The sequence below is a fragment of the Coregonus clupeaformis genome, chromosome 13, assembly GCF_020615455.1.
Source record: "Coregonus clupeaformis isolate EN_2021a chromosome 13, ASM2061545v1, whole genome shotgun sequence".
NCBI classification, from domain to species: domain Eukaryota; kingdom Metazoa; phylum Chordata; class Actinopteri; order Salmoniformes; family Salmonidae; genus Coregonus; species Coregonus clupeaformis.
Window position 1 is genome coordinate 26,616,741 of NC_059204.1, and position 16,359 is coordinate 26,633,099.

Genomic DNA, 16,359 nt, shown 5'->3' on the forward strand with positions numbered 1-16,359 from the left:
TAAGTTCCGTGGAAGAATCGTCATTTAGCAGAAGTGTTGGTGAAAAGGGAATATTTTCTTTAGTAACAATGGTGGATAAAGACATCGAAACCTGATTCCAGAATAAGAGGCTTCGAGCTAAATGTTTCTTTCAGATGCAAAGACAATCTTCTCTTTGTAAGATCCAGATTGCGCTCTTCCATATATTTGATATATTTTCGCTTCCCTTTGACATAAAAGGGCAGGGCAGACTTTGTAGAGTTATTCATTGACAAACTCTGCAATTCAATAAATTGCAGGAAAACCCACTGCAGGTTCACTGAAAATGTTTACACCATATTATTTAGGACAGATGGTTTCCTGTTAATATCCAATACAATATCCAATGACGATGTCTATGGCAGGAACCTCCAATTGTGTGTGGGTTTTAACATGGTTAACACCATGACAGTGAACATCTGAGTGAACCCGCGGCTTTCCTTTATCTGCAATTTATTGATCTTGGCTCATAGATTTGGAAACCCAAAACATTTGAGTCCAGTTCAAGTATTTTGACATCCATGGGACTACGTAGTGCACTCTAAGTGTGTGGACTGTGTTGACGTTCCATTGGATCAATAGTGGAATTTAAATAGTATAGAGGGCATGATAGCATTGTCAGAGTATGTACAGTATACAGTCCACATCGGATGATAAATAAGTAAGACAGGAACAACAAACAACATTTTTACACAGTGTTCATTCCACTCTTACACAGCATGCAAAATAAGCATGGCGCTTGCTATTATATTTTTTGTCACATACACTGGATGGGTGCAGTGAAATGTTGTTTTACAGGGTCAGCCATAGTAGTACGGCGCCCATGGAGCAAATTAAGGTTAAGTGCCTTGCTCAAGGGCACATCGACTGATTTTTCACATTGTCGGCTCCGGTATTCAATCCAACGACCTTCCGGTTACTGCCCCAATGCTCTAACCGCTAGGCTACCTGATTTGCCTTCCTAAAGCAGATGGCCATCAAGTCCTACCACTAGCAGTTGAGCAGAGTTTGCCACTTATGACCTGAGTCGCATCTCTGATGGGTGGATTTTCATCTCTGATGGGTTCATTTGCATCTAGTATTTGGCACTGCGCCAGTAAGGCCGCTGAGCAAGTCTCCTGACGGAACACCGTTATCATTTTGGAGGACCGCCTGCCTTGCAATTGCTCGTTGCTAACTGGTATGCTGTTAGAAATTTGGCAAGCCTGGATGTGGGGTTGTATTTTCTTACAAGGGGGTGATGAGAGAAAAGTATTGTTAATATAAAATGGTGTGGAGTAGGAATAGATGATGAGTTTGGAGAGAGAGAGGGGGTTACTGTCGGTCAGGTTGGTCGGTCGGTGGGACAGACCACGCTTGCTTAATCAGCTAGTGGCTGACTGAACTCAGCTAATCTCTGGACCCTTCTATTGAGCAACAAGATTGGAGACTGACACGGAGAGAAACAAAAGAGAGGGAGCCAGGAGACAAAGTCAAAGAAGGACAGAGCAGAAAGCAGGAGCAAGAGGGTTGAATTTGAAATAGAGGAGAGAAAATGGGAACAGAAAAGATAAGAAAGTTAAAGACTGATAGAACTATTGTCATGGGTGTGGCCACTTAAAGCAGTGAGGCACGACAGCAGAGACAAAAGCAACTTTTGTCTGGTGGTTTGAGGGGGAGGGTGACAGACTTAGGAAAACGGATGGGGGGTCTGAGGTAAAGGGGTCAATAGAAAGACAGAGAAAGACACTAAGTGGGAGCTTGTTCAAGTAGAGAAGGCCAGAGAACTCACTCATGAGGCAGAGGCAACGGTATGGATAGATAGAAGCTGGCAGGCATAGTAGCATATCAAGGGGGAGAGGGGACAGAGAGGGCCAGGCTGACTCACATCCCCTGCAGTCGGCATGGGGATAAAGGGCAAGGCGGCTTTGGCCATCGTGGTTCTACTGTTATTCCTTGGTTCCATGTGGCTCCGTGAGTAACATATTTGTCTCAAGCTAACACTGAGGGGAGGCTGTGTGTGTGTTTTAGAGAATGTGTGTGACTGTGACTCGAGCTAGCAGCATGTGACTGTCTGTGAGTGGCTGAGCATGTGGCCTGTACAGTAAACATTCCATGTGTTAGCCATATAGTGTAGCTTTATTGATTTACACATGCCTCAGTTGCTTGGGATATATAGAATAATTTCACATGGTGTCTGCTGACCTAGGAATCTATAGAAGTTTTGTTTTCCTCTTGTGGTGGTTAGGCTGCTGTCCAGGGCTGGCCCTAGCCTTTTGGGAGCCCTAAGCGAGATTTGGTTGCGGGGCACCCCACCTCACGAGCAGAACATTTGCGTGGCCCCCCTAACATTTGAGGGGCCCCCCTCTTGACTGCGGAGAAAAATTTTTATATATTTTTTTATACATTTCCTGCAATACTACACATTTTGTCATGGGGAGTAGAGAAAATGTTGCAGTTTTAAATCAAGTTTACAGCAATTCTACACATTATGCCATGGGTTGAGAAGTATTTAGCAATGTTATTTAGATCAATAGGGTGGCCTATTGTCATGCATCTCCCATTATCACAGATGTCAGTCTCATGATATGAGATGGAATGCATGAGTGATCTAATAAGCCTTTATTACTCCCATTGGGTGCACCTTGCCCCTGAGGTCATGACCGTGTGTGACAGCTTGGTAGAATGTTCAGAAAGACAGTCTTTTATCTTCATGATTATAAATGATGTCTGTCTAACAGAGCCAAGTGAGGTTTTGTCGCTATTCTGAAGGATTACATGTTTTGGTTGCACTTTATTTTACAGTTAAAAAAAATTCCAGGTATTGACTTAGAAATGACATGATTAATGGTCATTATCGTGTAATAACCTATACATGTACATTACATTTGATTCTTTGGGATTCAAAACATGTACAAGTTGGCACCATTTGGTACTAGTTAGTTATAAATACCAAGTACATACCAGTGGAAACAGTACTGTAGAATAAAGTGCTACTAATGTTTCTATGATTGCATTCTTTAGCAGACCATAGCTACCTCTCCTCCCACTCTATTGACATAGAGATGAGTAAACACATTTCCCCCTGATCTTTGAAAACATTGTATCTTAATCTTAGCAGTCTTCTTTCTCTTTACAGAAGGAAGTTTGGATTACCACTGGGACACTTGTCTTAAAGGTTACAATCAGATAAACAGGGTAAGTCAACAAGAGATGGAACTATGGTAAAATACAATTACAACCTTATTCTTAACCTATTTGCACAGCTGGATTTTATTGGAATGAACTTAATAGGGACCACCAAATGTACTCATATTAACCTCTCCTCTCCCTTTCCCACTGCTCTTCCCCCCCTCCCCATGCCCAGCCTCAACATCTGTCCAATGGCAGTGAGGCTGATAGTGATGAGGACGGGGCCATACTGGGGGTGTGTCCCGGTCAGAAGTTCCAGGTGTCGGAGCTGCTGTCTCACCTGCTGGCCACGCCGGCACCCACCAATGACGTGCTGCTGCAGCCTTATCTGGCCAGCTGGGACGAGCTCATCAAGTAAGCCCATCAGGCAGGACACACAGACACAGAGACCAGACTTCAGCCAGTCACTGGCTGAATAAAAGGGACATTCACATCTGCTTGGATGAACCAGGGTGAATGAACTCAAAACAGAGTGGTGGATTATTTGGGCTCTGTGTGGTTGCTGATTGTTTCTCTCCTCCTCCTGCTCCTCCATCTGTGACAGGTTCCTGGAGGCTCTTGGTCCGATGGTTGGACTCATATCTCAGGAGATTGAAACCAAAACTTCCATCATCCGTGACCTGGCCCTGCGGGAGGCAGCTAGCAGCGACGAGGGAGAAGTGGGCCTAGCATTGGGGTTGGTGTCTGGGACCAGAGCGCATGGTGGTGGACAGGAGGGGATGGAGGCCTCAGTGGCAGCGCCAGGCAGTGCCTACCTGTCTTTGCGCTCTATGATCCACACTGAGTTGAGCCGGGGCCTGGTGGACTTCCAGCAGACAACAAACTCTGGGTGTCGTACTCTGCTCCGGCTGCACCGGGCTCTGTTGTGGCTGCAGGTCTTCCTGGAGAAGCTGGGGGAGGGGCCTGTGGGCGGCCGGCTGCGGAGCCCCTCGGATCTCTGCCGTGAGGCCTATCAGCACACCCTGGCCCACCACCACTCCTGGTTCGTACGCAGGGCAGCGGAGATAGCCTTCATCGCCATGCCTGAGCGGGGCTTCTTCTACAGGCTGGTGTGTGTGACGAACCAGGAAGAGGCCAGCGTGGTGCTGAACAGGGTGGTCCGGGCCATCGGAGAGGTGTATGACAGAACTCAGGGGGTCCTGGAGGAGCATGGCATGCTGGACCTGCCGTAGGAAAGGAGCGAGGGGGGGGGGTTATATTTCTGAGGGACCAGCCACATCTGGACATTACAGTAATACTCTTTTCACACTACTGTGCCGAACAAGCTGAGCTGAGCTGTACTACGCTGGCCAGGTTACGCATCCACCACGGTTGGAATCATGCTGGAAAGGACAATGTGAAAATAAAATAGCAAAACCAGCACATTACATTTGAGTCATATAGCAGACGCTCTTATCCAGAGCGACTTACAGTTAGTGAGTGCATACATTTTCATACTGGCCCCCCGTGGGAAACGAACACACAACCCTGGCGTTGCAAGCGCCATGCTCTACCAACTGAGCTACAGGGGAATTGTTACTGTTCGGTTTAGCATAATAGCATGAATTAGGTCTTACAGTCTATCGCCTGGTGCCTTGTTCCAAATGCTGTACTATCTTTTATCAGGCTAAAGTTCACATGCATGCAAGAACAATGAGCTGCTCAAGAAATCATGAGTGAGTGCTCTCAACAGAGTTTAACAAAAGGGCCAATTTGTATTAGGGGCCATATGACCAAAGTGCTGGTGAAAACAGTCAACTGAAGCAAAATGTCTTCATTTTACAATTAATAAGTCATTGTCATGTCACTGTTTGTTTGTGTGAGATCACATACTGGACTTTTTATGGTGTTGGAAGACCATAGACTGGTTGAAAAACAAGTCTAACTTATTACGTATTGTTGTAAATTCTGAAGATACTGCCAATGTAATTCCATAAGTCAGTGATTGTTGTGTTGTTGTATGTTGATGCGTAATTCGGCATTGCCATCATTGAATCAGAGGCCACTCGCAAGACAAAGGACTTTGTCCATGCCCCACATCGTGATTATGTAATGATTTTATCTGGGATAATTTGTGAAGATCTTCTATGGCTGCTGGACACATCAGATGGACTTTATTCAGGGTAATCCAAACCACATTTACAATGCAGTGATTCACTATGATCTTAGCTACTGTTGTTGTCATGGTTTAAGTACGTATGCATTACTACAAAATTGACACTGTAGAAGGAATCTTTTTGATGTGTTGAAATGTTTTTAATGAATCTGTAACTTAAACAAATGAAGCAATCCCACATGATACATGTTACTGGCCTGGCTACCCAAACTCCTTGCTCCGGCCAAACTGTACGCCACTCCCACAGACATTAGTTTCTTCTCTGCAATGAGTCTGGATCTGAGTACCTCCCGTACGATTTCGAGAATGGAAATACGTTCTAGACCAGGGATGGGTAACTTTGATGAGGGTGGGGGCCACAAAAAATCTGAACTCATCATGGGGGGCCGCAGTGGCTCACGGGTCTGCATACCCACATCCATACCCACACATGCAGTCAGAGCCGGCCCTAGTCTTTTGGGGGCCATAAGTCAAATGTTCTTGGGGGGTGTGAGCAAAATATCTAGCGGAGAGAGATTTAGTTTAGAGTTAATTTCCTGCAATTCTACTCATTTTGCCATGGACAGAAATACATTTCTGTTTTAAAGCAAATTCCCTGCAATTCTACACATTTTGCAATAGAGTGTAGAGAAATGTTTATTTTTTATATGATAGCTGAGTGAGAGTTACTAACAAAATCAAGTGGGGCCCCACTGTCGGTAATTAGACCATGATTACTACAAGTTTAGATAGCTGGCTAGACTAACTTACCAACCTAAAATATGTTAGCTTACATGGGCTAATTGAATGCATTGAGAGAAAAACTGCTGATTTTATTTTGTTGGAAATTGAGTCACGGGCCTACAAAAGGGGGTCTGCGGGCCGCATGCGACCACCACTTCCCATCCCTGTTCTAGACCGTCTGATTGGTCCCACAAACCAATGGGTTGGACCAGAGCCAGGACACACGTTGGTAAAGCGACGTTTTGAAAATTAGTCATTGGCTTTGATACTCTGATTGGTTAGAGATGATCGAATTGCTGATGACTTTGTTTTGTATAACACCCCTCATTTTGACATCACCACAAATTACTTCAATGATTGCAGCAAAGATGTCATGGCGACGACGTTGGCTAGCTAAGCTCATGCATAGAAACACGTCATCGGATCTAACAGTCGTCTCACACCGAACTGTGGCAGGTAGCTTAGTGGTTAAGAGCGTTGTGCCAGTAACCGAAAGGTCGCTGGTTCTAATCAAATAAAATAAAATAAAATAAAATTTTATTGGCCACATGCGCCGAATACAACAGGTGCAGACATTACAGTGAAATGCTTACTTACAGCCCTTAACCAACAGTGCTAAAAAAAATAAAACAACAACAAAAAAAGTGTTGAGAAAAAAAAGAGCAGAAGTAAAATATAATAACAGTAGGGAGGCTATATATACAGGGGGGTACCGGTGCAGAGTCAATGTGCGGGGGCACCGGCTAGTTGAGGTAGTTGAAGTAATATGTACATGTGGGTAGAGTTAAAGTGACTATGCATAAATAATTAACAGAGTAGCAGCAGCGTAAAAGGATGGGGTGGGGGGGGCAGTGCAAATAGTCTGTGTAGCCATGATTAGCTGTTCAGGAGTCTTATGGCTTGGGGGTAGAAGCTGTTGAGAAGTCTTTTGGACCTAGACTTGGCACTCCGGTACCGCTTGCCGTGCGGTAGCAGAGAGAACAGTCTATGACTAGGGTGGCTGGAGTCTGACAATTTTGAGGGCCTTCCTCTGACACCGCCTGGTATAGAGGTCCTGGATGGCAGGAAGCTTGGCCCCAGTGATGTACTGGGCCGTACGCACTACCCTCTGTAGTGCCTTGCGGTCGGAGGCCAAGCAGTTGCCATACCAGGCGGTGATGCAACCAGTCAGGATGCTCTCGATGGTGCAGCTGTAGAATTTTTTGAGGATCTGAGGACCCATGCCAAATCTTTTCAGTCTCCTGAGGGGGAATAGGCTTTGTCGTGCCCTCTTCACGACTGTCTTGGTGTGTTTGGACCATGATAGTTCGTTGGTGATGTGGACACCAAGGAACTTGAAGCTCTCAACCTCTTCCACTACAGCCCCGTCGATGAGAATGGGGGGCGTGCTCAGTCCTCTTTTTTTTCCTGTAGTCCACAATCATCTCCTTTGTCTTGGTCACGTTGAGGGAGAGGTTGTTGTCCTGGCACCACACGGCCAGGTCTCTGACCTCCTCCCTATAGGCTGTCTCATCGTTGTCGGTGATCAGGCCTACCACTGTTGTGTCGTCGGCAAACTTAATGATGGTGTTGGAGTCGTGCCTGGCCATGCAGTCATGGGTGAACAGAGAGTACAGGAGGGGACTGAGCACGCACCCCTGAGGGGCCCCCGTGTTGAGGATCAGTGTGGCAGATGTGTTGTTACCTACCCTTACCACCTGGGGGCGGCCCGTCGGGAAGTCCAGGATCCAGTTGCAGAGGGAGGTGTTTAGTCCCAGGATCCTTAGCTTAGTGATGAGCTTAGAGGGCACTATGGTGTTGAATGCTGAGCTGTAGTCAATGAATAGCATTCTCACGTAGGTGTTCCTCTTGTCCAGGTGGGAAAGGGCAGTGTGGAGTGCAATATAGATTGCATCATCTGTGGATCTGTTGGGGCGGTATGCAAATTGAGTGGGTCTAGGGTTTCTGGGATAATGCTGTGGATGTGAGCCATGACCAGCCTTTCAAAGCACTTCATGGCTAATCCCCGAGCTGACTAGGTGAAAAATCTGTCGATGTGCCCTTGAGCAAGGCACTTAACCCTAATTGCTCCGGTAAGTCGCTATGGATAAGAGCGTCTGCTAAATGACAAAAAAAAAAAAATATATATATATATATAAAAAAAAATACCTCAATAAGAAACAATATTGTTGCTTTGATCACATCAGAAGATATCCTCCTCGCAATCTCCAAAATACAACAGTCACAGGACAACTTTGTTTGGACGTCGTAAAGGACCATTTGCCGAAAGTGAAGAGATATAGCTAGCTAACGACCTCCTTTTGCACGTAGAAAAAAAACGGTGGACAGAGACTTGCTAGCTGCGTTAGCTAGCTAGCTGGGATTTCCTACAAGGAATCTGCCTCCCGAAAAAAGCTTCTCCCAAGCGGTTGTGACACCTACTCCCGTTGCCTGCTGCACTGCTGCTTAGATTCCACCTGCCGATCAGTTCACTGTCTGCCCTGGCCTGTTTCCCCCTGTCTGGTACAGGTACCCCCGCCACACTCCCCCCTCTCTCCCGAGCTTTTGCTCGCCTCCAGCACACATGCACTTACAAACACACCGCAGACTCTGGACTGATCGGAATTTTAGGTAGGCTAATTAACTTGTGAAGCTTATTATGTGAGCTTACTCAGAAACGCTTTAATTAAATAGTATAGGCCTCCTATTCTTTTTATCTCATACTTTTATAGCCTACTGGACTCATAGAGAGGTACTCTCTCAAGTTATCTTGTTGGGGCGAGTGACTCTTTGAACTTACAATGGCTAGCCCCAAGTCGTTATATATTTTTTCTTGTGCTATTTGCCTCATGACTCCTGCGTGCTTTGTTGACTATGAACTTGCTTGTTTACCCAACTGTGGGACAGACTATGTTTGTTCCCACACTCCTGACTCTCTATTGGTTACACGGACTCTTGGCCTCCCATCCAATTCTAACCACCTCTCGCCGGCTTTGTATTCATGTTACCTGATGAAATTGCTGTACAATATGATCTTGTTGCCATCTGATGCACATTCAAATGCTGATGATATCTAGAAATGTGAATGTACACCCTGGCCCATCTACTGTTGCTAGCCCCAATTCTGACTTGTGCTCTGATGTCTGTTTCATTGATTTCTGCTCTCATAAAAGCCTGGGTTTTTTGCACATTAACACTAGAAGCTTATTACCTAAAATTGATCAATTGAAAGTGTGGGTTCACAGCTCCAATCCAGATGTGTTGGTCATTACTGAGACGTGGTTAAGAAAGAGTGTTTTGAACACTGATGTTAACCTTTCTGGTTATAACCTTTTTCGGCAAGACAGATCTTCCAAAGGTGGTGGAGTGGCAATCTTTACCAAGGAACACCTTCAGTGCTCGGTTGTCTCCACCAAGTCTATCCCCAAACAATTTGATTTGCTGGTTTTAAGCATTAAACTGTTGACTGTTGCTGGGTGTTATCGTCCACCATCAGCACCGGCCTGTACCCAACCTGCCCTAAGCTCTCTCCTGGCCCCTTACACTAAGTCTGAATTTGTCCTGCTAGGTGACCTAAACTGGGACATGTTTAAACCACCTGACCAAGTCCTAAAGCAATGGGACTCCCTAGATCTTTCTCAGATTATTATAATCCCACAAGGTATGACTCCAAACACCCAGAAAAGGCTACTCTCCTTGATGTTATCCTCACAAATAATCCTGATAGGTATCAGTCTGGTGTTTTCTGTAATGACCTTAGTGATCACTGTTTTACAGCCTGTGTTCGTAATGGCTGCTCAGTGAAATGACCTTTCCTGATTTGTCATGCTAAAAAACTTTCATGAGCAAGCCTTCCTTCATGACCTGTCCTCTGTAAATTGGTATAGAATCAGCTTGATCCCCTCTGTCGAAGACGCTTGGACCTTCTTTTTTGATATTTTCAGTGGTATTGTTAACAAACACACCCCCATAAAGAAAATTAGAATTAAAAACAGGTTCAGCCCCTTGTTCAACCGTGATCTGGCAGAGTTACTCCACCTCAAGAATTCCATTTGGCCTAAGGATTGGCACAAGCTTACTCAGGCTGACTGGCTCTCGTTCAGGCAAATTAGATATAACTGCACTCAGGCTATCCGGAAGGCCAAAGTTAGTTACTTTAAGGAGCAGTTCTCTCTGTGTGGGTCTAACCCCAATAAGTTCTGGAAATGGTTAAAGACCTGGAGAATAAACCCTCCTCTTCACAGCTGCCCATGTCCCTTAATGTTGATGATGTGGTTGTTACTGACAAAGAGCACATGGCTGAGCTCTTTAATCACCACTTCATTAAGTCAGGACTCCTATTCTCAGCCATGCCTCCTTGCCCGTCCAACATGTCCTCATCTTCCACCCCTTCTAATGCGACTAGCCCCAATGCTCCTCCCTATTTTTTCCCCTGCCCCGCTACAAAGTTTCTCCCTGCAGGTAGTCACGGAGTCTGAGGTGCTAAAGGAGTTCCTTAAACTTGACCCCAAAAAAACATCTGGGTCAGATGGTTTAGGTCCTTTCTTCTTTAAGGTTGCAGCCCCTATCATCGTCAAGTCTATCTCTGACCTTTTTAACCTGTCTCTCCTCTCTGGGGAGGTTCCCATTGCTTGGAAGGTGGCCACAGTGTGTATGTTATTTAAAGGGGGAGATCAAGCTGATCCTAACTGTTATAGGCCAATTTCTACTTTGCCCTGTTTATCAAAAGTGTTGGAAAAACTTGTCAATAATCAACTGACTAGCTTTCTTGATGTCTATAGTATTCTCTCTGGTATGCAATCTGGTTTCCGCTCAGGTTATGGATGTGTCACTGCAACCTTAAAGGTTCTAAATGATGTCACCATTGCCCTTGATTCTAAGCAATGTTGTGCTGCAATTTTTATTGACTTGGCCAAAGCTTTTAATAGGGTAGACCATTCCATTCTTGTGGGCCGGCTAAGGAGTATTTGGCCTGGTTTGCGAACTACCTCTCTCAAAGAGTGCAGTGTATAAAGTCAGAACATCTGCTGTCTCAGCCACTGCCTGTCACCAAGGGAGTATCCCAAGGCTCGATCCTAGGCCCCATGCTCTTCTCAATTTACATCAACAACATAGCTCAGCCAGTAGGAAGCTCTCTCATCCATTTATATGCAGATGATACAGTCTTATACTCAGCTGGCCCCTCCCCGGATTTTGTGTTAAACGCTCTACAACAAAGCTTTCTTAGTGTCCAACAAGCTTTCTCTGCCCTTAACCTTGTTCTGAACACCTCTAAAACAAAGGTAATGTGGTTTGGTAAGAATAATGCCCCTCTCCCCACCGGTGTGATTACTACCTCTGAGGGTTTAGAGCTTGAGGTAATCACCTCATACAAGTACTTGGGAGTATGGCTAGACGGTACATTGTCCTTCTCTCAGCACATATCAAAGCTACAGGCTAAGGTTAAATCTAGACTTGGTTTCCTCTATCGTAATCGCTACTCTTTCACCCCAGCTGCCAAACTAACCCTGATTCAGATGACTGTAAGGGTTGGTATGAGGTGTGACCCCGGTGCGGTGCAGGATACACAGTAGGCAGTAGGCAGAGATGGTGAAACAAGGATCTTTACTGGTGGTCCCGATGCCAGAATACAAAATAACGGACTTCTCACGATAAAAGAAAGTCGGAGCAAATAAGTCTTCAAAAACCAGCTGACAGACAAAATACGAAATACTACCTAAGACTGAGACAAATAACGAAACAGGGAGAACACTTCTCAAGTACCTGTTTATAGGTCTCTGATCAGACAATGCATAGTACTGCTGGACATAGAGAAACTAGCAGAGAAAACTGAGCAAGGGAAGTGAGGGCATAAATACACAGGTGAACAGGTAGACACAGGTGACACCAATAAGATAATGATTAGTCCAGACTGTGAGTGAGGAGGTGCCTAAGGTTGTCGGAGGATGACACCTAGTGGGTCGCTCCGGAACTGCGACCCCCTCTTGTAACAGATGACCATCCTACCCGTGCTAGATTACGGAGACGTAATTTATAGACCAGCAGGTAAGGGTGCTCTCGAGCGGCTAGATGTTCTTTACCATTCGGCCATCAGATTTGCCACCAATGCTCCTTATAGGACACATCACTGCACTCTGATACTCCTCTGTAAACTGTCATCTCTGTATACCTGTCGCAAGACCCACTGGTTGATGCTTATTTATTAAACCCTCTTAGGCCTCACTCCCCACTACCTGAGATACCTACTGCAGCCCTCATCCTCCACATACAACACCCGTTCTGCCAGTCACATTCTGTTAAAGGTCCCCAAAGCACACACATCCCTGGGTCGCTCCTCTTTTCAGTTCGCTGCAGCTAGCGACTGGAACGCGCTGCAAAAAACACTCAAACTGGACAGTTTTATCTCCATCTCTTCATTCAAAGACTCAATCATGGACACTCGTACTGACAGTTGTGGCTGCTTCGTGTGATGTATTGTTGTCTCTACATTCTTGCCTTTGTGCTGTTGTCTGTGCCCAATAATGTTTGTACCATGTTGTGCTGCTGCCATGTTGTGTTGCTACCATGTTGTTGTCATGTGGTGTTGCTAACATGCTGTGTTGTCATGTGTTGCTACCATGCTATGTTGTCTTAGGTCTCTCTTTATGTAGTGTTGAAGTGTCTCTCTTGTCGTGATGTGTTTTGTCCTATTTTTTGTTTTTAAACCAGCCCCCGTCCCCGCAGGAGGCCTTTTGCCTTTTGGTAGGCCGTTATTGGAAATAAGAATTTGTTCTTAACTGACTTGCCTAGTTAAATATTTTTTTTTAATAAAAGGCACTCCTTCGATATAAAGTAGTTTTTGACCGAAATTAAAATGTGTCAGTTTGTCACTTTCGCGAGGTTGGAGTAAAAACATCTTAAACTACTTAAGACATTGGCTCACATCTAGGTTGTGCCTTTAGATGTCGAGAAAATTAACAACTAAGGAAGAATTTTTCACTTCTCGTTGACTTTTCAAAACCCAAACCCCGGCCTGGTCTGTTTCACAAGCGTTCCCGGAAGTCTCGCGATGTTGCGCCTGTGGGTTTTAGAAACTGTGATTGCAGTCTGACTGAGGTATGTGGTGAACAAGAGCAGCGGAAGAATTCAGTTTGAGTCGTCAGGCAGACATGTTCCATCCGGGGCCTTTGATCTTATGTTGCAGTACTACAGTATCTCCACTAGAGGTCATAGTGCTCTACTACAGAAGCACATCACTTTCACTGAACCCTGAATGCTTATAATAGTGAGTGGCAAAGTCATTTATATGAACATTTGTGACAAAATCACTTCTACGCCACACGCACTTACCTTACTCCCTTCGCTTGGACACACATGCTGCGAATTGCATAATGCCACCATTGAAGAGATTTTTCAATGTAAGCTACAATGACTTTTTGACATAAAAATATATTTTTAGAATTAATTGTAATTTAAAAAACTAGATGAACCACTAAGTGTCTTACAGTAATGTTACGGTTAGATAAAAAAATATGTATATATTCATGAGATTGAATATGGAGTTTGTGATGTCACGAGAGGCTGTGTCCTGGAGGGACGTTACATCCCCCTGAGATGGCTGCAAACCCAGACAGCTATGGCTCCATCTGCTGGTATGGTCGGGAACTCCACCCCTCTATGGCCAATCTTCCCACGCAGCTGAAACAAATCAGGAGCTGATGAGCTGAAGGTTTGGGAAGGGAAGAGACACACTGAGGGAGTGGGTGGGGGGTGAAGAACCACAGTCTCCAACCTGGGCTCTCTGGAGGACAAGAGTGCTGCACGTCCACTTCCATGAGGAATATAAGGATTTGGAGATACTTACCTTTGGGAAATACTCACCTTTGGATATATGCACCTGTGGAAATACGTGAGAGACATTTGGAAGGACTTTTTGCTGGGTTGGCCACTAGCTGCAACGTGGACTACAGTAAGGCTGGGGAAAAGTTATCTGAGCGAGTGAGAATTATGATTTTGGATGTGGAAGAGACATCCCTGAACTGTTAACCCTTAAAGAGCCACAAGAGAACAGAATTTTGTTATATTTTCGTTAATTTCCCCAAGACCTATAATAAAATCCTTGTTTTGTTTGAACCTTGTCTCCTTGCACTACTTGAGCAATCCCGCTGAAAGCTGTGTAGCCTCTCGTGACGTCACAGATGGTGGAGAATACAGGCATACTCAAGCATTAATAGTGCATGTCAGAGGAGGATACCGAAGGTTTGATCACCCAGTTTTCCAAGTTGGCCGTAGGCTCCCCGCCGACTGAAATGGAGGACATATTGAAAGCCCTTGTTGCTGGCCAGCAAGCCCAGATGCAAGCAAACGTGGCTCTCTTGGAGGAGCAAAAGAAAGCCAACCTTCTGAAGGCAGAGGAATTGCAGTTGCAGAGACAGAGGGTTGTCCAAAATACCCGCCCAATAAAGGCAAGTGACTTTATATCTAAGATGGGAGCTACCGATGACATTGAGGCATACCTGCATGCATTTGAGGCCACGGCCACTAGGGAAGCCTGGCCCAAGCAACAGTGGGTTGGTCTGTTAGCCCCCTTTCTAACCGGGAATCGCTGAATGCTGTCCGGGACCTGGGCCCTGACCAGGTTACTGACTATGATGCCCTGAAGGCTGAGATCCTCAGCAGATATGGACTCACAACGTTTGGTATGGCCCAGCGCTTTCACAGCTGGACCTTCCAACCAGACCAACCTCCTCGGGCGCAGATGCATGAACTTGTCCGAATCGCAAGGAAATGGCTGGATCCGCAGAGGAATACAGCAGCGGCGGTGGTGGAGGCCGTTGTGGTGGATCGTTACCTACGCGCCCTGCCTTATGAGGCAAAACGGTTCATCAGTCAACAGGCCTTGACCACGGCTGATCTGACCGTGGAAGCTGTGGAAAAGTACCAGGCCACAGCGGAGATGCTGAATGCTTCCCGAAAAGACCCCAGGAGTGCGGCCCCACCACAAATGGGAAGAACCCGTCCAAAGGACCCCAAGGTCTCGAACCCAGCCACGTCAGGACTTATCCCGGCTCCAGGGGGAGCCAGAAACCAGGCGGGTCCAAGAAGAGTACACCAGGAGGGGGAAACTCGACAGTGTTACCGGTGTGGGGAGATGGGACATATCTCCTGGCAGTGTGGGAAACCAGCCGATGAACCTATGCCCACTGCGGAGTCCTCCAGCTCAGCACCCACACACCGTTTTGCCTCGCTCTTGGGAGTCGTAGATGGCGGCCCAGATCGACCCCCCACCTGCCCGGTAACTGTGAATCACCATGATGTGGAGGCCTTACTGGATTCTGGTAGCCGGGCCACCCTGGTGCGTAAGGATTTGGTGGGCCCAACGTGTCTGACCCCGGGAAAGTCCTCCCAGTTTCCTGTGTCCATGGGGACACCAGAGAATACCCCGTTACTGAACTTACAATGACCAGCACACGGGGAACCATACACACGACGGCGGGGGTGGTTGATTCCCTCCCCGTCCCTGTCCTAATTGGACGAGACTGCCCAGCCTTTTACCCACTCTGGAGAGAGTCTCAGGAGAGGATAACCCGAGTACCTCGGAAACGGAGAGGCAAGACTCATCCTGGGAAGGCTCCGGTGCAATCCTCCGAGTTACTCACTCCCGCCCGGGCTCTGATAGGGATGGCAAGTGCCATGCTGGGTTGGCCACTAGCTGCAACGTGGACTACAGTAAGGCTGGGGAAAAGTTATCTGAGCGAGTGAGAATTATGATTTTGGATGTGGAAGAGACATCCCTGAACTGTTAACCCTTAAAGAGCCACAAGAGAACAGAATTTTGTTATATTTTCGTTAATTTCCCAAGACCTATAATAAAATCCTTGTTTTGTTTGAACCTTGTCTCCTTGCACTACTTGAGCAATCCCGCTGAAAGCTGTGTAGCCTCTCGTGACGTCACAAGTTCCATAAAGCATTCTGAGGAAATTAACTGAGGGTTAATGTGCACATGTGGAAGCAAGCCTAATCAGGATTGCAGAGCACCATGTGCATAAGTAGAAGGTGTGTGTGTGTGTGTGTGTGTGTGTGTGTGTGTGTGTGTGTGTGTGTGTGTGTGTGTGTGTGTGTGTGTGTGTGTGTGTGTGTGTGTGTGTGTGTGTGTGTGTGTGTGTGTGTGAGAGAGAGAGAGAGAGAGAAAAAAAACTGGTGCATGCCCAGTATGTCAGCCACTTGTGTTATACTTGATCACACTATTTTAAACCCACAAATACCTCTAATGCTATGTAATCCTTGCTCTCTCTTCCTATCGTCCTCCACTGGATCCCAATCTCAGAAAGGATGGACTGAAGGGGGAGAGAGAGAGAGAGAGAGAGAGTCAAGTTCTGTTGTAATCTTGTAAA

The 16,359-nt window shown here is 46.1% G+C and overlaps 1 protein-coding gene across 1 annotated transcript; it reads left to right on the plus strand.

The window, feature by feature from the left end:
* The first annotated feature begins 1,422 nt into the window (after positions 1 to 1,422).
* On the plus strand, positions 1,423 to 4,583 carry LOC121579833 (ceramide-1-phosphate transfer protein). The gene is made up of 4 exons (XM_041894758.2): positions 1,423 to 1,971; positions 3,137 to 3,195; positions 3,365 to 3,543; positions 3,734 to 4,583. The coding sequence occupies exons 1-4, from the start codon at positions 1,902 to 1,904 to the stop codon at positions 4,359 to 4,361; spliced, it is 936 nt and encodes a 311-aa protein (XP_041750692.1). The 5' UTR covers positions 1,423 to 1,901; the 3' UTR covers positions 4,362 to 4,583.
* The last annotated feature ends 11,776 nt before the right edge of the window (positions 4,584 to 16,359 follow it).